We start from the raw sequence: 27851 nt of genomic DNA on the forward strand, positions 1-27851 counted from the left end.
GTACTTGTTTATAAATGTGAAGTCAAATAGATCTTGCAATAAACCTTTGTACTGATGATTACAAGACATGCATAACTAAAATCTAGAGTCAGAACATTTGATACTTATCCTCTATTATGTTTTCTCCCGCAATAAGTTAACAAATCAACAGATACTACAGAAAAGAAAGGAGAAATAAAGGAAAGACCAAGGAACAGGAGGATAACCGGAATTTCAATATTTTTCCAGCCACAAACATATGCATATACAGTCATCACCTTGGCCATGAACACTGGAAAATGTTATCTTTAGCAAATTTGAAGTTCCTCCATGGATTTCCTTGGAAACAACGGATTGAGGATTTTATTTTTTTTGCTACCATATCCAGAAGATGACCCTCGAGCAGTGAAAACTGGGTACTTGTTGTGGATACAAATATAATTATGCATGTTGAGCACAAAATATTCCTTAAAACATGTTTCATTTTGATAAGAACATCAAGGAAACAATTACCTGAATCATTGCTGACCTTTAAATCCAGTAAAATAAAGATACGGTTGAGAAGGAAAAATATGACACCTCTTCTCAATCCATAGAAAGGTTACCCCTCTGTACAACTACTTTCATATCCTAAGCTCAAAAGATTGAAAACCTTTTGCACAATTCGCCTTTGAGGTATGAATGTAAGAGCTGGATGTTATTTTGGTCCTATGCCGCAACATCTAGAAAGGTGGTTCCTGATGCACTCCCTTCATCAAGAAAGCTTCTAGACAACGGCTGGAAAATAATAACAGATAAAGAGACTCAGTGCTTAAATCAAGTTAGATAACTTTAAAAAGCAAATAGTCATATTTGGCATTAATATGGATTCTAATGAGAAAGTAGAAAAATGTTTCCATCACAAATTTTTAAAACTTTATTAAACCAAAAATAATACCAAAAGAATGAAAGTCTAGAGTATACCTCCATATAATCAACGTGCAATAAAGAAAAAGGCTCCTTCTCTCTGAGACCTCCATTTTCATTTAATATTCTTTCCAAATCCTGCAAAAAGAATGAGCCAATTATGAGACTTACATTACTTGTAATTCCTGAAAAATGTACAGACACAATATGAATCAATCCAACTCTTTAAGATGTTCTACGCTTTAACTAAAGAGGTGAATAAAAGCACCAAGCATAAAATATTAGAACATGTTTCACAACGTAGATACAAGGTATTTTGTGCAACACCTTTGCAAGCCAACATAGAAGATGGGGATCGCAGACCGATTACCCCCACAAGTTTCATTATCAACTAATTGGCTATTCTAAATTTTCCAACTATAATATTACAACATAACTGGACAACAGCTTCAACAGAGCCTTAATTCAATCAGCTCAACATTCCCTTACATTTCAAAGTTCCCTATATAAGTTTATAAATGCGTAATTGTAAGCAGAGACCATATAAGAGAAAAACCAAGTTCAGAAGAGCTGCATGATATTTTAATTTAAACAATTTAAACCAACCATTTTACCTTTCCAGTCAAGATTTCAAACTCAAGCAACTCTTCCACAATCTTTTCAAGAACTTGACGATTTTTCTTAAGCATTTCCCTTGCCTTTTCATATGCTAAATCGTAAATCTGCATATATAACAAGCATCATTATAGAGATTCAGTAACCAATATCATTGCCAAAATATATGGTTCTGTCAAGAATCACACAGTTAAATGAATCTGTGTATCAAACTTGGCATATACCTTTTGAACTTTAGCTGCCATCTCAAACTCATGATTGTTTCCCATGCTTAAAGCTGTAACCTAATATCAATGAAGAAAAGTCCAACATAAACAATCTATTGAGCAGTTGCAGCATATATCAACAAAGCATATTATTGCAGAATTTAAATAAGAATCATGTACAATGTTTCAGTATTTGGATCTATAAAGAAAAGAGAGTACCGCATTAGTACTATAGTAAACTGCAGGACTATCATCAGGACCCCATCCATATTGAATCACCATCCTTGTAGCTATCTATTGCAATTTTCACAAAAGTAACCCAGACATAATAGTTAAAATGAAAATTATTTCAAGTAACAAAGTTAATATGCTCAGGCACATGAAACAGTAAGAATAGGATTATATCAACCTCCTGAGCCTGCTTTAATTCTGACGCAGAAAGAAAATTTTCTTCTCCAAAAGGTAGCAGCAGTTGGGCTGCAATATGTGATCCAAAGCAGAATACAAGCTTCTTTTCAAGGTAAGACCTTGATTCTGCATTTCCATACATAGACCCTTCATTTCTTGCCTTGGTAATCTTTGTACATCCAATTCCCTGAAAGATAGAAACAATTAATTAGTTCTATATTCATCCTGCCCTAAACACAGGCTGATTACTGGTGTCTGTTACCAGGAAAATATGCAAGAACTATAGATTCACATATTCAGAATACAAAAAACACAGCAACTGTGATGTAGACAAAAGAATTTAAATAAAAAGATGAGCTTAAAAACAATATAAACTAGGCATGCTCCCATAGAGCTTTCCTGCGGTTCACCAGTTCCTGATCCATCCTCATGCAGGCAGAATAAAGAACCACTATTTCTGGCCTAAAGAGTAGCATCATAATCATTTGATGTGCATCACCCTCTTATTTTCTGAGAAGAACCATGTTTTGTTTCTCATGGGTAATTTGGATTGGGCAGATGTCTCATAAAGCTTACAAGCATACCATTTATTTAGATTCTCCCTAGTACTATTTTTTGTCATCTAACTAAGCAAAGGATGCCCCCTACAGCAGATACAAGACTGCAATAAAATGGGGAGGGAGAATATGGACTGGTGTCAATAATCACACTTTGCAAGTTCAAAATTTATATTAGGATGTGTAGTTATTGATAGAACATGATGCTGCTACTGATATTACAAAAATGGCAGGTAAGAACATTTTTTTAATCTTCGGCTATAAAAGTTTCAACAAATAGATAACAAAGAATTAACATTTAACAGACAGAAAACAAGCAAAAACTAACATAATTGAAGTACCAGCATCATCAGTTTACTCCTCATACCTAAAGAAAGCATTAACAGCCCACTTGCAGTTTTGAATTAAGCATGAAAGCACAATAGTGGCACCATAGTCATAGACTCCTTAAAGATAAATAGCACTTATAAAACATACTTCAGAAATGTAATCTAATGATGTTAGAATTGCTAACCTCCCATGAAAAAGGTTCAAGCCATAGATTATCCACAACATCAAAATTTGGTAGAAGTAGTGCAATGAGACCACGACCAGCAGCCCAAACAGCATGTGGGAACTTAGTCTCCCTCGTCCACTACAAATAATCACACCGACATTAATAAAACTTTCATGATAGAAGCAGACTAAAAGTTTCTATCATTGTGAGTATCCGAGTACAAAAATCAATACAAAGATTTATAACCTCAAACTATCAAGCAATTCCATTCATCTAAAGACATCCACAGAACATTTATGAGCACTGTGTCATACTAATTTATCAGCTCTTAAAAAATTAACAGCATGTACAACCTTGCAATTCAAGTAATCACCACATTTCGTCCAGCAAGCACTTTATTGGCTTTCTATAAAATTTAAGATTCTTAGACTAGCCCCAGAAATTATTTTTCAGTCCAAAAAGAATCCAACAGAAAATTATTAATAGCAATTGACTTGCATATTTAAAATGACAAGCAAGTTAGTTACTGACATCAAGGGGAGGATTTAGATATTCTATTCCGTTGCTTATCTGACCATATGGCTCCATTAAATCAACCACGTTCTGCAGATCATCTTTGGTCAAATTTAGTCCAAGGTGATTCACCAGCATTTGGCTAATTTGCTTGACAATTTTGGTTTTCCGCAGCCATTTTGGGATCATGCTACTGAAAGTCTGCAAGCAATACAAATTACACTTAGATAATTTGGTTAAAATTGCTTAGTGCCTAAAACATGAATTTCCCACCAATTAAGATGGATTAGTTAAATATGAAACTCAGAGAAACAGAGGTAAACATGTAAACTGAATGAAAACACTTAAATAACTGATTCTTCGAATTTCAGGAAGAATAAAACAAGACATTAATGAGATTGTATTGACCTGGTAAGGTACTAACACCCACAACATAAGATCCTTGTAAAAGAATGAAAAAGGGCAACAGAAATATTATAGACGGTGAAGTATTAAACCATTCCAGGTACCATAAAATTGCAATATGAGTCATTTCTTACCGCAAACCAGCTACAGTAGCTCATAAGTTCATCAGTATCAAGAAACTTGCTTCTAAATGCACTGCCTTCCAAGGCCACAGGAACAAGTTTAAGTTCTATAGGCCGCAGAAGAGCAGTCTTCTCAGCAACCTAAAGAAATAGAAGGATCATGATTTAAAAGTATATTGGCAGACACAACATAAGTTTAAAATAAAAACTATTAACAACAACATAAATTCCGCAAGAAAATACATGCAGACAGTCAAAATAGAGAGAGAGTGAGAGACCAGTAAGCAATGAAGGTTGAAAGATTCATTTAACAAAATTAATTCATAAATAAGAATAGCAATTGGCGATTTGGGTGGCAAAAGTTGAAAAGAAGCATGACTATGATATGACAGCTTAAACACATGGATGAACTTGCAAATGGAACTTCAAAAGAAAGAAGTTCAGAAACTACCTTTTTCCAGTCTACCATATCTATAAGCTCCTCATCCATAGTTTCTTTTGCAGCAATCTGTAGTATCCTCTCCCTTTCAGCTTGAGTTGGCCTTTGAAGATGAAATACTCTGTCCATACGACCAGGCCGTTGTAAGGCCTCATCGATTTGCTTGATATTTCTAGTAGTAGCCATCAAAACAACCCCATCTTGTTTCTCAAACCTGCAAAGGTTCACAGTGCATTAGGAAAATAAAAAGATGCCAACCTTTCCACTTTTGTTAATAAAGGTCAATGACTTCACACGGTATTGAAATTACATGAACACAACAAACTTTAAGGACAAAAAAGAAAATATCAGCTCCAAAAGGCAAGGATACATGATCAGAAAAACAGGCAGCTTGGCAAACTATTTGAAAGCTTCCAACAGAACTTAGCAACCAGACCTTCCATAAGAGAAAGTTGTATCTCATTGCCTAATTTTTTAAAGAAAAGCTCCAAAAATTACGTTCAATGATAGATTCCCTCCAGAAGATACACAGGCAGGAATAACTTGAAGCATAAATTATCAAATTATTAAAGCACTGTCTGGCTACTAGAATCCCCAATCAATTATCATGAGCAAGCCATATATCTCAGAAGCATCTTAATTAATGCATGTAGAGAAATTTTAGTGCCGGTGAACCATATGAACAAAAGGGAAACACAGTATATTACCCATCAAGTTCCACAAGAAGTTGATTGATGAAGGCCTCATGGTCTTGCTTTTTTGTGTGAATAAATTTTCCACGAACACCAGCAAAGAGGTCAAAATCCTCCACAAATATAATTACAGGTGCCTAGAAAAAGGGGATTAGACAAGTCAGCAAAGATTGAATAAAATATCGTTATAAAGTGTATATAGTCCTCCCAAGGATAGCAAGTTTAAGAAACCATACAGACACCACAAACTAAAAGGATAGTTTTCTAAAAACTGAAAAATATTTTTCAACAACCAAATATATTTAGTTATAAAAACTACAACAGTTACAATTGTTTTATGCAAAAGAATGTTGGTTTACATCTATAAGATATAAACAGAAATGGTACAGTAATAGAAAGCTGAAAATATAATGGAAAACAAATTGGTGACAATACGCTCCAAGTCCCTATACTCTTCGTACATTTGAAATTTAGTCCCTCTACTTTTATTTTCAGGAATTTAGTCCCTCTACTTTTATTTAACAGAAGAATGTTAACAATTGAGCTTGCATTTTCAAATCTGGAAAATAGAGGGACTAAATTTTAAATGTACGAAGAGTGTAGGGATTTGGAGCATATTTTAACCAGGCAAATTCCAAAAACAAAATCATATCATGTTGGAAATATAGCTAAATCGTTTGTTCAAGTCAAACAAAGCCCAAGGATAAACAAGGAGCAAATAGATAAAAAATTGCATGACTGAAGTACTAAGAAAAAAATTACAATGTAAAAAAAGCCTGATTTCGAAATGTAAGTTGAACATGGTGAAACATTGCCATTAGCAAGACAGACCAAGTTTAGAGGAGAAACAAATGTACAAGGGAGGTTGGAAACTAATGAAAAACCAAATCATCACTAGCGTTCCACATCTATAACTTACAAGTCTATTCTAGAGAGAGAAAAGGTATAGAAGAATGTAGAGTGACATTATTGTATACTTTTGTATCTTTCACCAACATTTCAATCAGGGCAGTTAGACCTCGAATCTGAACCATGTTATACGTGCCAATAAAAATTATTTAATTTCTAGCAAATAAGCAAAATCTGAAAATCAACAATAAGGCTCATAGAGGATTACCAAATCCCTGGCTGTCTGAAAAAGCTCCCTAACATTTGATGCACTTTGGCCAACCCACAGCCCAGCTTCCAATTGCTGAGCTTCAACATTGACAACTGGCACCCTTGCCTCAGCAGCTATGGCTAGTGCAAGAGATGTTTTTCCTGTTCCTCTCTCTCCAACAATAAGAACTCCCTGAAATATAACAACACACCAAATTCAACATGGATATCTATTTTCTCAAGTGAAGGATCTTTACAATGCACAGATTAATTTACATGCTCATGCTAACAAGTTAAAATGCAACATTTTTATAGTTGAATAGTTTAAAACAGTTTCAAATCACATTAACCTCAGAAAATATATAATAGAGGACAGATATTATATTCATGACATTGATTGCATAATTTTTTTTCCAGCTGATTGCTGGTCTTCCATAAAATGGGAGAGATTGCTAAAACTATCCAAGTATAAACAGCTCTGTTAATGACTGAGATTACCACTGCAGTGGAAAGCTCCCCATAACAAATTTAGAACATGAGAACCAAAAAGGAATATTATCCAGTTTATTGGTTGTAAAAATCTGCCAAAGAAAAGAACCTGAAAAGCAGGACAACCTACAAAATCATCCTTCTCCCCTTCTCAGTGAGAGGAGATGGCAGCATGTCATTCTGTAACTAGCCCAGAGGAATTCAAGACCATCATTTCTTTTTTACATTTTTATTTTTGAGATCAAACCATAATTTAATTTTAAGCATCAACACAAGAGTTTAGAAAGGAAAAAAAAAAACAGTTAAAAGGCATTCCAACACCAAAATTATGCATAAAAAGGAAGAGGGTAATATTATTATAGCAGGATATGGGTCATTGTCAGAATAACATACCCTAGGTGCACGGGCACCCATTTCTTGGAATGCACCAGGGTTCTGTAGAAATGCAACTACTTCATTGATTTCCTCTCTCATAGACTCAATGCTAGCAAAATTCTTCAAGGGGATTGGAGGATTTTTCACTCTCTGCATGCCAAAACAAACTTAAAAATAATCTCATAGAAAGCTCCAGTTATTGAATACTTAAATTGTGTGTGTCAGAATTCAACCTTCATTCCATCAAAAGCAGTTCTTATGGGATCAATGCCAGCCTTTTTCTTACGTTTGATCCTCCTCAACCTATAATTAAAATAGCCTTTCTGCAAAGTAAGATAAAAACAATCTTAATACCAGACCACAAAAGTCCAATGTAGAGAAAACAAATGCCTAACAAAGCCACAAGAAAACCTCTACCAAAACAGCATCATAAGAATTTGCACTCATAAAAACGCTGTAGTTATAACAAAAAAAAAAATTGGAATAAAGTAAACAGGCAATATTAAAAAGGGAAGGAAATAATACCACTCTCCGCAGTTTTCTCATGTTTGGATCTTTGCGTATAGGTCCATAACCAAGAACTCCTGGAACTTTTCTTCTAAGGAAGCGGAATGCATGATACAAAATATATCCATAGATAGCACTTCGAATGAGAAACCAAACAAACCATTTAAAGTCATCTGTCTTTCTGGACTTGAAATTCATTTCTGCTTCAGACTGCCATTTCAGATACCAAGTGGAGGCCACAGTTTGACCTATTTCCTCTGGCCATGCCATCCCCAATTGCATCCTAACCTGTAACCAGGGCAAAGCAGAACTTTTTGAAAAACATAAGCAATGAAAGAAATTGGGAACTATTTCTGAAATGCACTAACAGAACTCATACCGGGTAAGGAATGATATATTCAATGAGTGGAAATACAATAACCATCATTATATCATCGTTTATATTTCTAATTTTCTGATAAACCCAATCTTTTCCATATGAGACAAATTTTGTCTTCCATAACCCAGTTAAGCATCGATGAGCCAGCCTTATTGTCAAGAGAAACTGTTGACGAAAATCCAACTCTGAGAAGGGGATATACATCAATTGAACAGCGGTTGGGATGCCGCAAGCAAGCATTTTCATGTATAACCCATCAAATCCTCCAAAATTCTCATATAGCATGTCAAATTCCTGGAATCAAAAGGAAAGGGAAAAGGAAAACATTAAGTAAGAAGAATACCAATATCGCTCATGGAGTAACTAGAAAGGTTTCTACACTCATGTAACCTTGATGTTGACAAAATATTCCTTATCATCCCCTTTCAGTGCAATATACATCACAGCCCAGTCATGCCTGACTCGAGCATGCTCTACTAACTTCTTAGACACTGCATAAGGAACAGCCATTGGATCCATTTCCCACCTGCTTCTCTCTTCATTGTACCAAGTCTTTGCAACCACTCTATCTCGATCCAAGAGAATCCGTTCCTGCGATAAACATTTTATACAACATGAACCACACCCTGAAAATAGTCTCATAATAGGTCCTTTCTTCAATATGTGGAAAATAAGGCTTATGATATCTGAAGATCAAATATACACCTTCCACATCATTGAGCTTCATGATATGAAGGAAGGATGAAATAACAGAACTTTTGTAACAGTAACATATGCATCCTCCCCGTTTTACTTTCTAAAATGAGTGTCAAATTAAAATATATATATCTCCACAAAACGAGCTTCTGTTAAGGGAAATGCTACCTGTCTTTGAGCTACATAATGTTTGCCAAAATCAACATCTTCCAACAAGTGTCTTTTCAGGTCAGCTTTAGCTTCCTCACGCCACTTCTTCCAACCATGGTGCAAATGTAGACCAATAGCTTTAGGAACAACAACTTCCTTATCTCCAAACATCCACTTCAATTCAACTTCTGGAAATCCTTTCACAACTTCATCCTCAGGTGTTTTTACAACAAAACGCTTTTCACTGCCAAATTTTTTCATCTTTCTTCTTATTCGAGATTCCAGATTCCTTTGCATCTGCCTAGAATCTTTAAGACATTGTTTTATGCGTAAAGCAAAATCCAGAGAATCTTGATTAAAGAATGGCCCAAGATCTTCAACCTCCACAACACTAGGCAAAATCATCTGTTCAAAGAGCTTTCTTTGTGCCATTTTAAGTTCATCTCGAATTTCAGACCTCGAAAGATTGGTAATAGAGCTTTTAGGCGGACTGCAAGCACAAACCCGAATACTTTAGATAAGGAGATGAAGAGTTATCTAACAAAAACATTTTCAAAGTGAAATTAGAATTCCAAAGGGAGATACTCAAGTACTCATGTAAATTATACAACAATTTAGAAAGACGATTACAGTCAATATATCAAAATCAGCATCAGGACAAAGTATGCCAAAACTGTTGGAAGCTAAACGTACAAATCATCCGCATCGTCAAAGTTAAAAATGTCAAGAGTGGTTGCAAAGAAACTCCTTTAACACATGAAAGCTAGGCGCAAAGAAACTCCTTTAACAAGCACTGCAAACTAAAAGTAAAATAAAATAACAACTGCAACGCTGTTTACTTTTTGTAAGAGGTAGAAAATAAACATTTAGGTAACCAAATAATTGCATTAGATTAGGTAATGAGATAACTTTAAGACTGCGAAGTCTATACCACAAAATAAAGAATGAAGAAGGGCAGAATAAGAGAAACAAGATAAAGTGATAAACCATGTGAGCAGATAAATATGCATTATAGGATACACCAAATATTCTATAATTTTACTCGAGCAAACTAATTCTGATTGAAATCCTATAGATGAGAAACAACATATACCAATATATAATAATCGGTAGAAAAGGTTTACCTCTGGAAAAGCTCCTTCCTCCTCATTTGGTTATTAAACCTTTGCACCAACTCCTCACACTCCCTCTCAATAAAACAAAGCTCCCTCACACCAATACTCAGTGCTGTGGTCTCTCTCCTCAGTATCTCATCCTCAATCTCCCCAATTCTCTCCCATATCCTACTATACTCCTCCTCCATTCTCTCTATCCCCTCTTCCAACTTCTCCACAGTATTCCGGCCTTGTCCTTGTCCTTTCCCCTTCCCCTTACCCTTCCCCCCTCTCCCACTCATCACCTTCTCCTTCTCACTCCCCACTTTCACTGCCTTATCCACAATCTCCTCAGCTTTTTTCTCTAACTCCTCTTTCTCCCTCTTCAACTCCCTAATTTCCCTATACAACCCTTTCATTATCTCCCCTTGCAACTCCTCTTTCTTCACTTTCACAGCTTTTAACACTTTCCCAACTTCCTTAACATCACCATTTCCATTCCTAACCTCCTCTACCCTGCTCAACAACTCCGAAACCACCTCTAACAACCTCCTTGTATAATCCGAAAACTCGTGCTCATTTTTCCTCAAAGCCCCTTCCTTTTCTTCGTCTTCTTTTCCCCTCACACTCAGTTTTTCCACTACTGCAGCCATTGCCACACATTTAAACTCCCCATTTGGACCGAAATTCGATAACCCAATTGCAAAACAAAGCAAAGTAAAAGCAAAACTCTTAACCAAACATTGAAATGAAGAATACCCACACGAGACTTTGACTTCCTTTTCACAATTTTCCTTTCTGGATAGCACCAAATTTTGATGTTTCACAGGTTTGGAACCTTTGGGATTTCCTAGGAATGCAAAAGCTTTGAAGTTGAGCTTAATGGAGAGGGTTCTGGTGGGTTTCTTGATATACCTATGGGTTCTGATAAGATGCCTTGTTCTGAAATTGGGAGGGGAGAGTTGAGAGAGGCATGGTGAAGTGAAGATGGAGTCCATTGAAAGAGATGAATATTGGCGAAGCTATGGAGAGTGTATTAATTGATAAGATGGTAGAAATTTGGTGGTCATTTTGGAATGTGGGAAAACGTTCGAGGTTAGTTTCGGAAATAGAAAAGTTGGAAGGCTGCAACAATGAAGGAGAAGAAGAAAGGTTTCAGAGACGGAGAGGTTAATGTGGGGATTAGACTTTAGAAGTGGGAGAGATACCAAAAACCGATGTTGTTTTCTAAAATTGTTTGATTGGGATTGAACCGGGTTCACAATGATCAGTTTTGTTTCTTAAGTTTACAAAAGAGGTCAAATTCTTATTTTTATTCCTCTACTATGTTCAAATTTATATTTTGACCCCTTCGTTTTAATTTGATAAAGTTTAGTCTTCTTTTTCTAAAATAAGTTTAATCTTCTACTTTATAATTTTATTAGGTAGCTTAAATTATTATGTTCACGTGGAATTTTTAAAATATAGTTTAAATTAATAATTTTAATTAGTGTGCTTTTTTCTTTTAAAATAATTTTTACTACTTTAATAATTAATTAACAGTCTACATCATTTAAATCAATTAATAATAGTATAAAAATAAATGAAAAATGATATCAAATTAAAATATAAAGATTAAATTTTAAATTTAATTATAATAAAAGATTAAAATATTAATTTAATATTTTCAAAATGCCCTTCCAAAATGACACAATCACCAAAATCCCCCCATTAGAAGCACCCTAAAATTTGTTTTAAGAAAATAAAAAGAAAATGGTTTAAGCATTCAAAAAATAATAATAATTGTTTTAAAAGCCGAAATTTTTAGTTCTTTGGTTCTAATTTTTCAATTTTTTCCGTGTCCTAAAAAACGAAGTATATTAAACGTTTCCCTCCTCTAAGAAATCTGAGTTGGATTTCCGCTTCAATCGCGAATCTTCTTTCCTTCTGGTGAGTCAACTCGTTCTCTTTGATCCCCGATTCCCAATTCACTAATCTTTTAGGCAGTGGCTTAGCAGAGTAGCTCGTGGTCGAAGTTGAATAGAGCTTGAACTTGGAATCGCGTGTTCGTTTTTTTATTATTTCTAGTCTTATTTCTTCTGTTTCTATAAATTTTATTATTTTAGGGTTTTCAAGTGATTTAGCATTATGTTAATGGCGTTGTTGTTATAGGAGTTCAAGAGAGTTTTTATATAAAAATGAGAAATTTTGCAAATGTGAGGTTTTTAGGAGGGTTTTTTTTTTTACTGTTCCTAGAAGTTGATATTGTGTTCTAATTTTGATGTTTTATTACTTCTTTTTATCAAGGAATTGCTTTGTTCAAATTGATAACCTGGTATTAGTTAGTTGCGGCCACCTGTTTTGTGTTTATGTTGTCATTAGCTTTTTGTTGTTGATTTGTTTTCTGTGCTTTTCTTTTAGTTAGGGATTTTTTATTGCTTAACTCTCTTAGTATGAAGCAAATTTGTAGTTGGAAAAATATTAGGATTTGATTCCAAAAATCCTAACATAAATGTAGAAGTTTTAGTTCCGTTTTCCTGAGTCATCCTTTTGTTCTAACAAAAGTTGGTGTTTTTTAATGTGTAATGTAACAATACAGAGACACCATTGGTGGAAGCCGCTTGCAAGTAATTTTGAGGGTAGTGTGAGAAAATTAAGGAAACCTGTTTCAAGTAATCATGAATGCTTGCCATCTCTGTTTCCTTTTTGTTGTATGCCAAGACTATGTGATTCTCTTGGTTGATTGATCGGTGCGTTTCTTAGTTTTCTGATATGTTTAGTTGCCATCCTTTTAGCTGCTGCTGCTGCTTTGGAGGGTTATTCTCTTTCTTGATGCAACTTGAATAAAGATGGAGGAAAAACATGATGAAGTTGAAGATGTTGACAGAGCCTCTAGTGGTTCTTTTATTGTTGATTCAGATGATGATGATGAACCATCAACATCTGGACAAGATGATGGGTTGCATTTTGAGGTAAGTGAATGCTGATGTTTCTTATCATTATAATACTCATCTTTTTGATGGATTTTAAGAACTTCACCTTCATAATATCTGTTGCTACTTATATTCTTCTGTGTTTCTAATGCTTGAATTATTTGTACTTAGACACACTTTTTTACATGAAATTTGCAGGAGCCATTGACTGAGAAGGAAATAGAAGAGCTGGTATCTGAGTTTTTGGAAGTTGAGAGCAAGGTACCATGTTTATTCAGACCACTTTGATGCTTTATTTTTCTTTATTATGTTGGAATGTTTTCTCACATTCATTTCAGGCTGCAGAGGCTCAAGAAACACTTGAAAAGGAATCTCTTGCTAATGTGGAGAGTGAAGTGAGAGAGGAGCTGGCACAAACTCTTAAGGGGGATGATGTTAGTAAACTCTCTTGTTTCTATCTCATCAAAATTATGCTGCTCTTTCCTATCTCTGATTCTTTTTACTTTGTTCATAGTTGGAGACAGCTGTAGCAGATGAAATGGCCACTTTTATAGAGCAATGGGAAGCTGTGCTAGATGAGCTTGAAACAGAGAGTGCACAATTGTTGGTCTGCTTCTTTCTTCTATCTTGGTTAAAATCTTTGCTTCCTGAGACATATATTTTTGTGTGAATGAGTATTATTATTCATAAAATTAATTTTATGTGGAAAATTAACATTTGAATGTCAGCTCGGATTTTATCTTTTATATTTTAAGTTGTGCTCTGTAGGCCAAACTTAACTTCTTTTCCTTGGGAGATGAAAAATTTTCTGTTCAATGATGTCTCAGCTCAGCTTTTCTTCTTTTGATGCAACCTAGAGACTAATCTTGAGTTTCTTTAATATTCCCTTTCAACCTGTTCCTTTCTTACTATATATTCTTCCAATGAATTACTGATAACTAATGTAATTAATAATTGCCTTTGGTATATCATTGTTTACTTTTTGAATCATATGATTCTTCTCCCGAAGTTTATTTTAGTGGCAAATGCAGTTTCTTATGCTCCCCCACCCCCGTCTTTTTTCTTTTTTCCTGCCTAGAAAGTATGGTTGTTCTTTACATCTGTCTTCTGAACAGGAACAACTTGATGGGGCTGGTATTGAATTACCCAGCCTTTATAAGTGGATTGAGAGTCAAGCTCCAAATGGTTGCTGCACTGAAGCTTGGAAAAGAAGAGCGCACTGGGTAGGATCTCAGGTTACTAGTGAAACTGCTGAGTCTTTAGCTGATGCTGAAAAGCATCTTCAAACCCAGAGGCCTGTAAGGAGGTATGATTCTGTCTTAGGATTCTGAATTATTGAGTAGCAATGAACCAGTTAAATTTGACCATACCGTTTGAGAGAGTGTTGCTAAATGTATTGTACCATACAAAGTAGATAAATATAACCCTTGTCTGTGTGTGACATTTTAATCCTTAGCTTTTATTTTTTATGCTTCTTGATAGTTGAATTATACAGAAAAAGAGGAGAAAATTCTGTTAGTGCTAGTTAATTAGCCACCATTTTGTGAAACATTGCTTTTGTATGTGTAGTTAATTAGCCAGCCACAGGTAACTACTGCTCAGCCTAAGGCCTTGACCTAAACCCAAGGTCCTAGTTTCAAGGTTTGATGTTATCTAGACATGTCTAATTCTAGAACTAAAACAAAGTATATGTGCTGTAAAAGTTCATCCACCACATCAAGGTTTTAGCAATAAATTTGGTCCCCTTAGTTCTGCTCTAAAAGGCTTATGTTGATTTGTAGATCAATGTTTTTGAATCAGGAAACATGGTAGACTATTGGAGGAAGGTGCTAGTGGATTTCTGCAAAAGAAGCTTTCTGATGATATTAGCCAGGAGGCACCAACAGGGAAATCGGACATAGAGTGGAGCTCTTTCATGAAAATTTGTTCTAATGGTTTACCTGAGGATGAAACTGGTTTTGGCAGCAAGGACTGGGCTTCTGTCTACTTGGCCAGCACCCCACAGCAAGCTTCATTAATGGGACTTAAATTTCCTGGAGTCAATGAGGTGACAAATTCCTTTTCTTTCATAAGCTAGGACTAAAGCCCTTTTAGAAATCTTGTTCTTTTATCATCAACATGGTGTTTCTAGCTCTTAGAATTCCTTTTTCTTTCGTTCTTTTTTTTCCCGGGGTATAGATGAGGAACTAGGGAGTATTGAAGAAGGGAATTGGACTTTGGACCACAAACCTTAGAATAATGTCTTCCCTAAAATTACCGCATGCAATTTTATCTTGTTATGTATCAGGCTGAGACAGATGCTCAAAAGCTTTTTGGATTCACCTGAGCATTTGGCTCCATGGTTAGTGAATTTGTCCCTTACTCAGAGCTGGATTTGAATCCCCTCATCGCTCCTCTACCCGTTGTACCAAAAAATAATCTAAGTGGCATGCCTTGACCCCTTACCTATTCTACCATGCCCTAGGATATTCTTCATTCCTGGTTTTGGTACCAAAGAGTTTGGCAATAAATTTATACCTAGTCATTTTTTCCATTCATGGATATGATTTCTGTCAACTCAAATGTTGTATTTCTTCTTAACAAAAAGAATTTACGATGATTACCTTTTATGTGCTTAAAATTTCTCCTTTCATAAAATCTTTTGTAGTCTGTATAGATTCAGTTGTTCTGTGGATGAAGTTTCTGGTAACCATTTTTTATAGGTGGAGGAGATTGAAGATGTTGACGGCAGTTCAGATAATCCACTGGTTGCAGATGCCATAGAAAATGAGAGAGAGCTGATTCTTTCTGAAGAGCAAAGGAAAAATTTTAGAAAGGTTAGTCAGCATCGTTTGATGTAATTATTCTTCATTCCCAGAACCTTTACTGCATGGGAATGTATATTCAGTTTCTTTTATATCAATCTATTGATATTTTTAATAGCAGCTCCCTGCATTGATCACCTTGAGCTGTATCAATTTTTCCAATAATTTTCTGTCATGTTTTGTAGTTGGTACATTGGAGTGGTCTTCTCCTTTTCAAACACTTGTTTCTAAATGTTACTTTTTGTTTGAATCTCTTTTCCTCAATTTGATTATCTGGTCTTTTTTGGAAGATGCATCCTGGATGATATTCATCTGGGTAGTGACTACTGATAGAGTTTGCTCAGGGTCATGGACATTCTATGGTGTAATCTGTAACCATATGTTATCTTCTACAGTATCCTCCTTGTCAATGTTCCAACTCCTACAGCTCATCTATCCTTGCATTAACATCTATGATGTATTGACAGGTCAAAGAGGAAGATGATGTAAATATTGACAAGAAATTTCAGCTGCATTTGAAAAAGACGAGACATCGAAGGAGATCTAAACAGGTTTTATGGTCAATTACATTTATTGTTTTTCTTCTTGTGCTGCCCTAGATTAGTTCATGTGTCTATATGGGGACACCTTGTCATTGACTTAAAGTAACAAAGCTCTCATGCACTAAGGCTGAAGATTGATGAAATTTAAGTTCCATTTGATATAGTATTTAATTAGTTTAACAGTAAATGAAATAGGTCATGATGTTTAGTAACATATGAGGTTATATTAGTGTACCCTTATATAGTACAAATCTGATAAATCATGTGGCTTTTTGGTGGGTTTGGCTCAAGAAATTTCAAGTGTTGCAGTTATAGTATAATAATAAGAAAAAGTTGCATGGATTTAAAGGTCATTTGGAGTTTGATCTAGTTATTCTTGAAGGAGTAATAGTGGTTTAATGGGACAACTGTGTACCTTGTATCAATAAAAGTTGGATTCTCAGTTTTGCTTAGAAGGTCTATTGGTAAGAGTTGGGCAAAATATTTTTTGAAGGTTCAGTTGTTCGATGGCACAAAGCAGAGGACTTGATTTCAGGGGTGCTGCTTTTGTGTTGTCAATAGTTGTGAGGAAAAATAGTCAGTTTTGTTGTCAGAAATGTACTAGATAATGGGAAGTCTGATGATGGTATTTGCAGAGACTTCTGGACTAGTCCTTATGCTTCAAAGACTGTCTCCTGCATAGGAGACTACCTAAAGGCACCGTCCCTTCTCGGGAAAAAAAGGAGCAATAAATATTCAACTTTATTCCCGTCACTTGATACTCTAGGAACTGCTTAACAATAAAACCCAATTACACAAAAGAAGAAAGCTTCTTTGCATATTCATCTATGCTAGTTGATCAAATGGAAATAATTTAGCATGTCAGAGGACCTAACATTCTTTAGGGCCTAAGATGAAACTTAAATGATATATGACTATGCATGTCAGGACTTTTAACATTCTTTCTCCTTTTATGTTACTAAAACGTTGCCCCTCAAGAGAATTTTGCTCTTTTGATCAGGTAACGGAAAGCAAATTAGATCAGTCCCAGCCTTTAGAAGACAATTCTAACTCAATTTCAAACAAGGCAAATAGAGAAGAGAGGGAATGTATGCCTAATAATGAGAATGGGTTTGCTTGTCAGATTTTGAAGGATGATGTGCTTGAAAGTTTTGAATCAAGTAAACTGACCAGGACACAGTCTAGTCCTAATGGCATGTCCGAGGTAGATATGTCTGCTTCTGGAATACCTGTTGGGTCCAAGCGTTCAAATGAAGATATGGAGGCTAATGAAAATAATAAGAAGGCACGGACTGTTATCACAGCTAGTGATGACGAAGCCAATATTACAGTGAAGGATGACTTGATTTCCTCCAAATTGGAGGATCAGCTTACTATGCCCGGAAAAAGTGATGCTGATGTGGGTGTTGAATCTATTTCTTCAGAGTGTCTAACTGACAAGTTCATTTGTACCGCTTGTCATAAACTGGCTGTTGAGGTGCACCAACATCCACTTCTTAAAGTAATTATTTGCAGGGATTGCAAATGCTTCCTGGAAGAGAAAATGCATATGAAGGTACTAATTGTGCAGACTAATTGCATTGTTGACAATATGTGGGCGATACTACTAAATAGTCCCATGAAATAACCACTGCATAATTTGTTTCATCAGGTTCTTCTGTTAAAAGTATCAGTAAATATGTAAGATATGACCTTTTTTCTATTGTGACAGGACTCTGAGTGCTCAGAGTGTTATTGTGGATGGTGCGGAAAAAGCAATGACCTATTGAGTTGCGAGTCATGCAAAACATTATTTTGTACAAAGTGTGTAAGGAAGAATATTGGTGAAAAATATTTGCTTGAGGTCCAGGCCTCAGGTTGGCAATGTTGTTGCTGCTCGCCAACTATTCTGCAAAAATTAACATCAGATTTAGAGAGAGCCATGGGATCTTCAGACACAACGGTTTCTAGTTCTGATAGTGAGTCAGAGAACTCAGATGCTGATATTAGTACTTCCGTCAGGTACCTGATATTCATTTGAGATCTGAAAATTTTAGACAATCTGCATCTCTTTTTCATTTCTTCCTTTTTTTCATCATTTATTTGATTTTAAAATATTTATATATGCTTGTCTTCTCTGAGTTTGTATTAATAGTATTCTGCAACATCTTATTGGAGTCAAGAATGCTCTTAGCAAGTGTTGTTGTAGGATGTGGAGGTTGCTTGTTGCATAATTTTTATTGGTCATACAATAGAAGCTAATGTTTTCAGTACTCATACTTAAGTATTTCTTCCCTGGAGTCATGGCAGACCCAAGATGTTATAAATTATAATTAATGCTTCAATGTACCCCTTTTTTTTAAACCATGCCTCTCATGCATGTGTCATCAATATGACACAAATATCATCATCTCTTGTTATATAACTTACTGTTCAGGCTTTTTTATATAGGTGCAGTTTGTGCAATTTATGCCCCTCCTTTTTTTGCAATTTAGCAATTTTTAGTAGTCTTCATTCAATGTCTTCTTTTTCATGGATATTCTGTGCCATTTTATTTACAATATGACAGTTAAACTATGAGGTTGATTCAGTCAGTAGGTCTAATGTAATTATGCACCATTTTTCTATATAGCCTATGTCCTATTAGCCATCGATGTGAATGTGTAGGGGTTTCATGTTGTCTGTTTTGGCATATTTAAAATTTGACCAATTAGCATTTAACAATTCCAAATATTCTAAGGCTTGTTTCTCTGATTTAATAACCGGTTGGGTGCTTCTGTACTAGTTCTAAGCGAAAGCAAAAAAAGAAAATTCGAAGGATTCTCGATGATGCTGAATTAGGAGAAGAGACAAAGAGGAAAATTGCAATAGAAAAGGTATCTTATGCTAAGTTTATTCTTTTTAAATTGAACTGGTTTCTGGTACTGAATTTTGCATTGTGTTCCAATTTTGTAGGAACGTCAAGAGCGCTTAAAATCAATGCAGTTTTCTGCCAAATATAACATGAACTCTTCAAGCTGCAGTAGGAACTTATTAGATGAAGCTAGTGTAGAGGTGCTTGGTGATGCCAATACTGGTTATATAGTGAATGTTAGGAGGGAGGATGGTGAAGAAGCTGTAAGGATTCCCCCAAGCATATCAGCGAAATTAAAAGTCCATCAGGTTTCTCTTTCATACTTGTATAAGTTATTGATATATAAGATTGCAGTTGATATTGTTGTTTACTTGGGCTATTCATCATTTGTTTTGAGCAAGCTATAATTTAATTTGCTTGATTATGTCACATCCTATTGTACTGAAAATTGTCATCTGGTTTTAGTTACTCCCTTTTTTCAATTTGCTTTCAAGTTTTAATTCTGACATAGTAAACCTGGATTTCATGAGTTCTCATGAAAATATATGCTATTGCTCTTGATTGGGTCTAGATACATCAAACCATTCTCATAGCAATATTTTTACCCATTGACTGATATTACAACGCTTTATGTTATTTTGAACATACAGAAGGGGGGTTGGGGAGGGTGCGCTAAGAAGGGGTTTTTTTTTTTTTTAATTCTTTCCACCCTTTTTGGTTCTGGCTCTTATTAGAGAATTTGGTTGAAAGTCTTTAATCGTGATGCTGCTAGTAAGTTCAATCACTGTTGAATGTCTTTTTGGTTGATTTATTGCTGCAGATAGCTGGGATTCGATTTATGTGGGAAAACATTATACAGTCAATCACAAAAGTGAAGTCTGGGGATAAGGGTCTTGGTTGCATTCTAGCTCACACAATGGGCCTTGGTAAAACGTTTCAGGTATATTTACTCCCTCTTCTTCATATTTCTCTATTCCTCTCTTTCGGCCCCTGTCCTCTTTTTGGTATGACCGTGCAGGCATGCCTGCTAGTATATGTTTTGGTGTCATAGTTCTGACCTTGTATTACTCCCACTGCTAACACTCGATTTGTGCTCCTTGTGGTCCAAGTTTTTTGGTGATTAGCTTGCCTGACATGTCTAGTTCTAATTGCAGGTTATAGCTTTCTTATACACTGCAATGAGAAGTGTTGATTTGGGATTAAAAACTGCACTTATTGTCACTCCTGTAAATGTGCTGCACAACTGGCGCCAGGAGTTCATGAAGTGGAGACCTTCAGAATTAAAGCCCCTCCGTGTCTACATGTTAGAGGATGTGCCAAGGTTCAGTTAATGTTTTTTCGAAATATTCAACTAGAAGTTTATCCTATTTTGCCATGCCTTACTATTGTTACAACCTTATATGAGTGTTTTTTATGCGCGTAAATGATGGTGTACCCAAATTTTATGCCTCTGCAGGTGTCATTGTAAAACAAAGATTTGTTTTCTTTGGCAAGAGCACATTTGATCTGTATAGTGTGGAAAATCCTGCCTTGCAGTTGCCCATGGAGAACTGAAACTTGTTAGCATAAAATAGGATGCATTTTGTAGTTCTAGAAGCCTAACATGTGTCGCTAGAGGAAGCAAACATGTGGCTAAGATTAGTTTTATCATTGTCAGGATAGGATAAGGGGGAAGTTTTGCATGTTCTTCTGGATGGATACTAAGATAAAACTATGGGAAGAATAGGAGCTATAATTGGAATCATAAGTGTTAATAAATTTGCATTATCTTAGAAATGATTGTGAACTTGCATAATCAGGTCTTTTAGTGAAAAAAGAAAAAAAGAAATGTTTGGGCTGCCCTACAAATATGCCAGTTTGCACTTTTATGAGGCAGTTACCTGTTCTCTCTTCCATTCTGTGGAAAATTGCTACTGATTTAGGTGGGGATAAAAAGGAAAATATCAACTGTCTAACATGCTTGCTGCTATCATTATTTTCTTTCAGGGAGAGACGGGCAGAATTGCTTGCCAAGTGGAGAAGGAAAGGTGGAATTTTTTTAATAGGCTATACTGCTTTTCGAAACTTGTCTCTTGGAAAACATGTGAAAGATCGCAACATGGCTAGAGATATTTGTTATGCTTTGCAGGTGATTGTTATTAACTTCAACAACTTGCCAGGAAATTTTTATTGATTATTCAAATGGTATATTTGACTTGTAGGAATAGTGAAATGTACGGTCAACATAGATTATTATCTGAGTAGTTTAAATATTGCTGCTTTATTAGCAAAACAGATTTAGATTGCATTGTATTGAAACCATTTGCCATGAGCGTTCTTGGTTATAAACTAGTATAGCTTTTTTATGCACTGTGCTGCAATGCTAGGCCTGTGTGGTTATTGAAGCATTGCTTCGTTTTCAAATTGAAAATGGATGTGGATATTGTATGATTTGGGGTGATTTGACTATGGTATAGGTCAGTGACTGATAATTTGCTACATATATATGTATATCATATTTTGCATCATTTCTGGGCAAATCGTCTCTGTTACATCCATTTATAAGGATTTTCTGTCTCTGACTCAAGCTTTGTTTCTACTCCCAGGATGGTCCTGATATACTAGTTTGTGATGAAGCCCATACTATTAAGAACACCAGGGCTGATACAACCCAGGCGTTGAAACAAGTGAAGTGTCAGAGGAGGATTGCCTTAACTGGATCACCACTTCAGAACAATCTCATGGAGTACTACTGTGTGAGCTATTATTTTTTAGCTAGAAATCTCCTTTTCCCATGTTCCAAACACTGTTCTTATTGGGTTTCCTTGGAACAGATGGTTGATTTTGTAAGAGAAGGTTTTCTTGGAAGCAGCCACGAGTTTAGGAACCGGCAAGGCGCTAACCTCTGTATCATCCTCATTCTTCTATGTCTCCTTTTTTTGTCAATTTGATGTGATCTTGGTTTTCTGTGTATGCAGCTTCCAAAATCCAATAGAAAATGGTCAGCACACAAATTCAACGCATGAAGATGTAAAAATTATGAATCAAAGGTCCCACATCCTTTATGAACAGTTAAAAGGATTCGTTCAGAGGATGGATATGAGTGTGGTGAAAAAAGACTTGCCTCCTAAAACTGTCTTTGTTATTGCTGTAAAGCTTTCTCCACTACAGCGTAAGCTCTACAAGAGATTCCTTGATGTACATGGTTTTGCAAATGACAGACCTTCTAATGAGAAAATTAGGAAGAGCTTTTTTGCTGGGTACCAGGCCTTGGCTCAGGTACAATCTATACGGCTTGTTCTTTAAGTTTATAAAGCTGCTTTATCACATGATACATGCATGCATGGCAAAACAATCCCTGTATGTGTTAAAATTATGGTGGAAATGAGGATGTCCTGAATTTTTGTATTGCCATGTTTGTCTATTAATGAACCAATCACAAAGAAGAAGATGAAAAAAAGAGGTAGAATCAGTTAACCAAATCAAATTTGTTCAGATGCATGGAAAACTTAAAACTTGAGCTCAAAACCAGTGAGGTTCCAGATTATCCTGCTAGTCTCACCAATTGTTGTCCAAAACCTCTTTGTATGCAACATCCTTAAGTGTTAATGAATGCAAATACAAGCCACAACCCCCATTTCTTCAGAGGATCTTCAAGCCTAATGCCCTTCCGGAATTACTGTGTTATATAAAAGTTGATTGTTAAAAAAAAAAAAATTATGAAATGACATGATAAGTTACAATAGGTTTACACCTGAGATTTACAGGATTACCAAAGTAGATCCATGATATCTTATAGAACTGGACAAACCTTTCTTAATCTAAAAGCAGGTGCACTTCAACCTTTTTAGAAAATAATATGGTCTTCACTTTTTTTCAGTATTTTATAGGCAGCCTTGTTTGAGTGATGCATATATCTTTGTTCTTAAAATATTTTGATGCCTTATTTTTGAAATGATAGAACATGTCATCTATCTCATTAACTTTGGAGCACTATTTGAGTAATTCAAGAAAAGAGGCTCATTGATTGGTTTTAGTAAATTGCCAACTAATAGATATTTACAGTGAGAGATGAAAATTATGAACAAACCTAGATATTTTCCTAAGTTCTAGGTTCCATGATGCTTTTAGGATTCTTTTTACTTGCAATTAAATGTTTGACTTTTCTAGAATCTATGGGTTGAAAATGATATAGTAGAAGGGTTCATATCAATTTTTTTCTTGTTTTTCTCTCTCTACTTTTTCCCTTAAAAGAAATATTTTTGAATGCATGTTGTTTTGACTTAACTATTTCTTTTAATTAGTAGATATGGAACCATCCTGGGATACTGCAATTGAACAAAGAAGATAGAAACTATATTAGTCGTGAAGATGCTGCTGAAAACTTCCTTGCAGATGAGAGCTCTAGTGATGAAAATGTAGATTATAATTTGGGTGTAGGAGGTATTCACTCTTTCTCTTCATATTTTCTGTACCTAGCTTTATTTACAAGTGGACATCAATTTGCTTGCTAAATATGTTAGTTTTGAATTTATGGCTCGACTAGATAAGGTTGATATTTTTTTTTTCCCTGAATGCAGTGAACTAATGTTGCGTGTTTAGATTCATATCTTGTTTGTTCTTATGATCTGTGGAATTTGTAGGGTATTATTTTTTTTTATTGAACTGCTAATAATAACAATATATATGCTCATTATTAGTAAGTTGGATAAATATAGAGTAACTCTCAACTTATTAGCATGTATGAAAAAATAATAATAAATAAAAGACAGTGGGGCTGCGGAATCAGAAACATACTGTCTTTTTAGGGTGTGAAATTGCAGAGTTAGTGTGACACATAGTGGGTGATAGCTTTGATTTTCCAATTATTTTGATATAACAAATCGTCACGATTAAAATTATATTTTATACCCCTTAACAGTTTTAATTGAATAGACCTCAAATGTCTTCTAGTGTCAAATAAGCTCCAACACTGTCTCTATATGTGTTTTATACTTGATCAAATGTTTTTGAGTTGCTCCTCAAGTATTTTCAAGTGTTCTAAATGTTTTCAAGGCAATAAGGGATGAGAATTGATACCAGAGGTCCAGGTATTAGTACATGGCAAGTCAGTAGTCAAATTTGCAAAACAGGGGAGCAATGTGTCTGTACATGGATGGGATGTATCAGTACAAGTCTAGTCAGTAGCCAAATTTGCAAAACAGGGGAGCAAGGTATCGGTACCTGCCTGAAGGTGTCGGAACTTGCTTATGAGGTATTAGTACATGTCTTGAAGTACTGATACCCAGGCTTTTCCAACAGCTATATTTTTAGCAAAGTCTCGAGACTTGACCCTGTAGACTGCATATAATGCACGAAATAAATACTTGCGACAGCTCTAATTCATCTCCAACAACTCCAAACTGCTAGATTTCACTTCTTTGATATAAATGCAAGCCAAGAACATTTCAGGACACGAGAGATATTCAAGCATCAAACACAAGAGAATTAGCTTCAAATATTCATTTTCTTCATTTCTCTTGTACATATTCTTTTGAGAGCTTATTGTAATATCTTTAATCACTCTCATTTCATTTCTTTGGGATCTTAACTTGTGTAGACATATTCCTTATAGAGGATTTCTTTGTTTACTTACATTCATTCATCAATTGTAAACTGGGAGTATTCTAGTTGAGCCACAAAAGGTATCAATTTTAAGTAGTGAAACGATAGTGTTGCAAAGGTTATACCTTATCCTCAAAAGGTATCTATTTTTAAGTCGTAAATTGTGAAATACTTGGTTGAGGTATACCAAGGTAATGGAGGTAAGCAATTGAGGCTGAACCACTATAAATTGAATTTGTAAGCTTTTCTCCTTTCTCTTTTAATTTTTAAAAAAGTTTGTAGATATTTTAGAATATCAATTCACCCCCTCTTGGTATTTCCGGGCCTAACAGGGGGCAATCTGGTAGGTTTCCAGGTCTGGTCTGCTTACTGCTTTCCCTACCCAGGCAATTAATGTTACTGATTATATCAGTAAATGAAATTGAAAAACAAACTTTGAGTAATTTGTAGTCAATGAGTATTGATTTTTGCAGCCTCTTCCATTTCAAGTCATTGAGCCATGTTTATAGTTTATAAAATCATTGAATAGCTTTCTCTGTTCAATAGGTTTTCATATAATTAACCTTGGTGTCTAAATGGTCTGGCTTCTTGTATTTCAGATAAAACGAGGAGTATGAATGATTCTCTGCATGAAAAAAATGATTACGGGTTTATTCAAAAGGTATGTGAATGTTTTTTGGGTTTTGTTTTTTTAATGTGCCGTTGTGAAGCTTCATTAGACAATAGCTTATGTATATATTAATTTTCTTATCACGCTGATGCTTGAATGTTTCTCCTTAATAGGGTTGGTGGAGAGATCTTCTTCACCAAAATAATTATAAGGAACTTGACTACAGTGGCAAAATGGTTTTGTTGCTTGACATCATAACCATGTGTTCAAATGTGGGTGACAAGGCACTGATTTTTAGTCAGAGCATTCCAACTTTAGATCTGATAGAACTATATCTTTCAAGATTACCTAGACGCGGAAAAAAAGGGAAGTTCTGGAAAAAGGGGAAAGACTGGTATAGGTGTGTATATCACTGGAAACTGTTTGGAAGTTGTTAAATTTTTTTAATATCATCCTCTTTTGACACCGTATCTTTCTGTTAATTTACTTTTTTTATGGTGAAAGTGTGTTTGCATATATAGGATTTTTCTACGAATGGTTCTTGCTGCATAAGCATTTTTTTTTATTATGCTGTAAGCTTCTCCAAAAATGTACCTGATTTTGCTGGGAAGCTGGTTTATTTTTAATATATAGCATATTGTGATCCTTTCAAGACTGCTGTTCGTAAATATGATTGTTGTAAGAAATTCTGAAAACAAAGATGTCTCATGCACTCTTTTCTTTGCCATGCACCACTCAGGTTGGATGGAAGAACAGAAAGTTCTGAAAGGCAAAAGTTGGTTGAGAAGTTTAATGAGCCAATGAATAAAAGAGTCAAGTGTACTTTGATCTCTACCAGAGCTGGATCTCTTGGGATTAATCTATATGCTGCAAATCGTGTAATTATTGTTGACGGTTCTTGGAACCCTACATATGATCTTCAAGCTATATATCGGGCCTGGAGGTGGGTTTAAGTCAATTATTTCTGTTAAATTTGACTCACATGTTTTGACTGCATAATATGCTTGTTATTATAGGTATGGCCAGACAAAGCCGGTGTTTGCTTATCGATTGATGGCACATGGGACTATGGAAGAAAAAATTTATAAGCGTCAGGTAAGAGAAATTTTGTCCTCCTTTGGTTTTTGTTTCTTGAATAGCCTTTTGACTAGAAAATGGTGCAAATAGGTGACGAAAGAAGGTCTTGCTGCAAGGGTGGTAGATAGACAACAAGTACATAGGACTATCTCCAAGGAGGAGATGTTACATCTGTTTGAATTTGGTGAGGAAGAGAACTTTGATACTTTGATGGAACTTAGTGAAGAGAACGGAAACCAGAATATGGCTAGTGAAGTTGGAAAGTCACTGAACCCGAAGATTCCTCTCTCCCATGGAAGCTGTTCCTCTGACAAAGTAATGGAAAGTTTACTTAGTAAACATCATCCAAGGTACGGTCAATCTGTTTTTGTCTATTGGTCTTAGCTTTTATTAGCAAGGAATAGGTATTCTCCATTTTCTGTTGCAGTTATGTTCATTTTCGTTTAATAAAAAAAAAAACAAAATTAGAAGCTTCTTTATCTGATTCTGCTGTTTGAGTGCCATGTTATACAACATTTGTTCTGTAATAATTAGAGTAACTTACCTACTATTGATGTTTTTAGGTGGATTGCCAATTTCCATGAACATGAGACCCTTTTGCAAGAGAATGAAGACGAAAAGCTCTCAAAAGAAGAGCAAGATATGGCTTGGGAAGTCTTTCGGAAAACCTTAGAATGGGAGGAGGTACAGCGAGTATCCCTTGATGAATCTGCAGCAGAGCGCAGGCCTGTTGTTCCTGATGTGGCCCCTCCTCCTAAACCAGAGCCTGCGATGAATCACTTAACAAAACCCCAGGGTATTTTCAGGAGTCGGATTGTGCAACGAAAATGTACTAATCTTGCCCACTTGCTCACTCTCAGAAGCCAGGGGACAAAATTTGGTTGTAGTACTGTATGTGGGGAATGTGCCCAGGAGATAAGCTGGGAGGACTTAAATAGGGACAGCAAAATAGCAAGGTAACAAAGATAATGATCATTATTTTTTCCTTCATAGTATGGTCATTCCAGTGTAATTTGTTGTGATTGTACATGACAACTTATATGATGTCAGTTCAATCCCCTTTTGAACACAATACATTCTTTCTGGGGCCCCTTCATTTACAGTCATTTTTGTGTATGTTTCTTTGGGGGCATGCTGAGGCCTGGGGTGTTGGATTCATGTTCTGATTTGATGAAGATCATGAAGGAAACCTTTTTTGAAAATTTTGAAAGGGCACACAGGTAGGAGGCATTGAGAATTTGGACTGGCTGGAATTTGCCCTCTGTTAATCTGAGTTCTAATATATATTTTATTGAAATGAGTTCATTAAAGTTTTATCTGCTTCTCTGCCATATTATAAAAGCTTTTGCTATTATTTTTATGCT

General features: G+C 35.4%; 2 protein-coding genes across 3 annotated transcripts; one reads left to right on the forward strand and one right to left on the reverse strand.

Moving 5' to 3' along the window:
- Positions 1 to 443: 443 nt before the first annotated feature.
- Positions 444 to 11376, reverse strand: LOC108473394 (probable inactive ATP-dependent zinc metalloprotease FTSHI 5, chloroplastic). The gene is made up of 19 exons (XM_017774922.2): positions 10157 to 11376; positions 9051 to 9522; positions 8577 to 8777; positions 8187 to 8480; positions 7826 to 8095; positions 7534 to 7623; positions 7319 to 7450; positions 6456 to 6629; positions 5354 to 5475; positions 4659 to 4860; positions 4220 to 4348; positions 3699 to 3881; positions 3186 to 3305; positions 2116 to 2301; positions 1926 to 2000; positions 1725 to 1784; positions 1500 to 1607; positions 943 to 1023; positions 444 to 756 (listed from the first exon to the last, which is right to left on the reverse strand). Exons 1-19 carry the CDS (start codon positions 11122 to 11124, stop codon positions 688 to 690), a joined length of 3936 nt encoding a protein of 1311 aa, XP_017630411.1. The 5' UTR covers positions 11125 to 11376; the 3' UTR covers positions 444 to 687.
- Positions 11377 to 11840: 464 nt separating this feature from the next.
- On the forward strand, positions 11841 to 27797 carry LOC108473537 (protein CHROMATIN REMODELING 20). 2 transcript variants are annotated; one of them, XM_017775165.2, is made up of 27 exons: positions 11841 to 12055; positions 12705 to 12777; positions 12901 to 13077; positions 13237 to 13299; positions 13377 to 13472; positions 13553 to 13645; positions 14154 to 14344; positions 14839 to 15085; positions 15741 to 15854; positions 16310 to 16393; positions 17385 to 17939; positions 18096 to 18385; positions 19149 to 19239; positions 19319 to 19525; positions 20038 to 20157; positions 20372 to 20538; positions 21204 to 21345; positions 21803 to 21952; positions 22031 to 22086; positions 22175 to 22475; positions 23504 to 23639; positions 25400 to 25461; positions 25584 to 25810; positions 26150 to 26353; positions 26427 to 26505; positions 26578 to 26837; positions 27051 to 27797. In XM_017775165.2, exons 3-27 carry the CDS (start codon positions 12955 to 12957, stop codon positions 27445 to 27447), a joined length of 4455 nt encoding a protein of 1484 aa, XP_017630654.1. In that variant the 5' UTR covers positions 11841 to 12055; positions 12705 to 12777; positions 12901 to 12954; the 3' UTR covers positions 27448 to 27797. The 2 variants fall into 2 exon arrangements, with proteins under 2 accessions (XP_017630654.1, XP_017630655.1); XM_017775166.2 differs by lacking the exon at positions 12705 to 12777 and having other exon boundaries at positions 11846 to 12055.
- The last annotated feature ends 54 nt before the right edge of the window (positions 27798 to 27851 follow it).

This window comes from Gossypium arboreum, chromosome 11 (assembly GCF_025698485.1).
Source record: "Gossypium arboreum isolate Shixiya-1 chromosome 11, ASM2569848v2, whole genome shotgun sequence".
NCBI classification, from domain to species: domain Eukaryota; kingdom Viridiplantae; phylum Streptophyta; class Magnoliopsida; order Malvales; family Malvaceae; genus Gossypium; species Gossypium arboreum.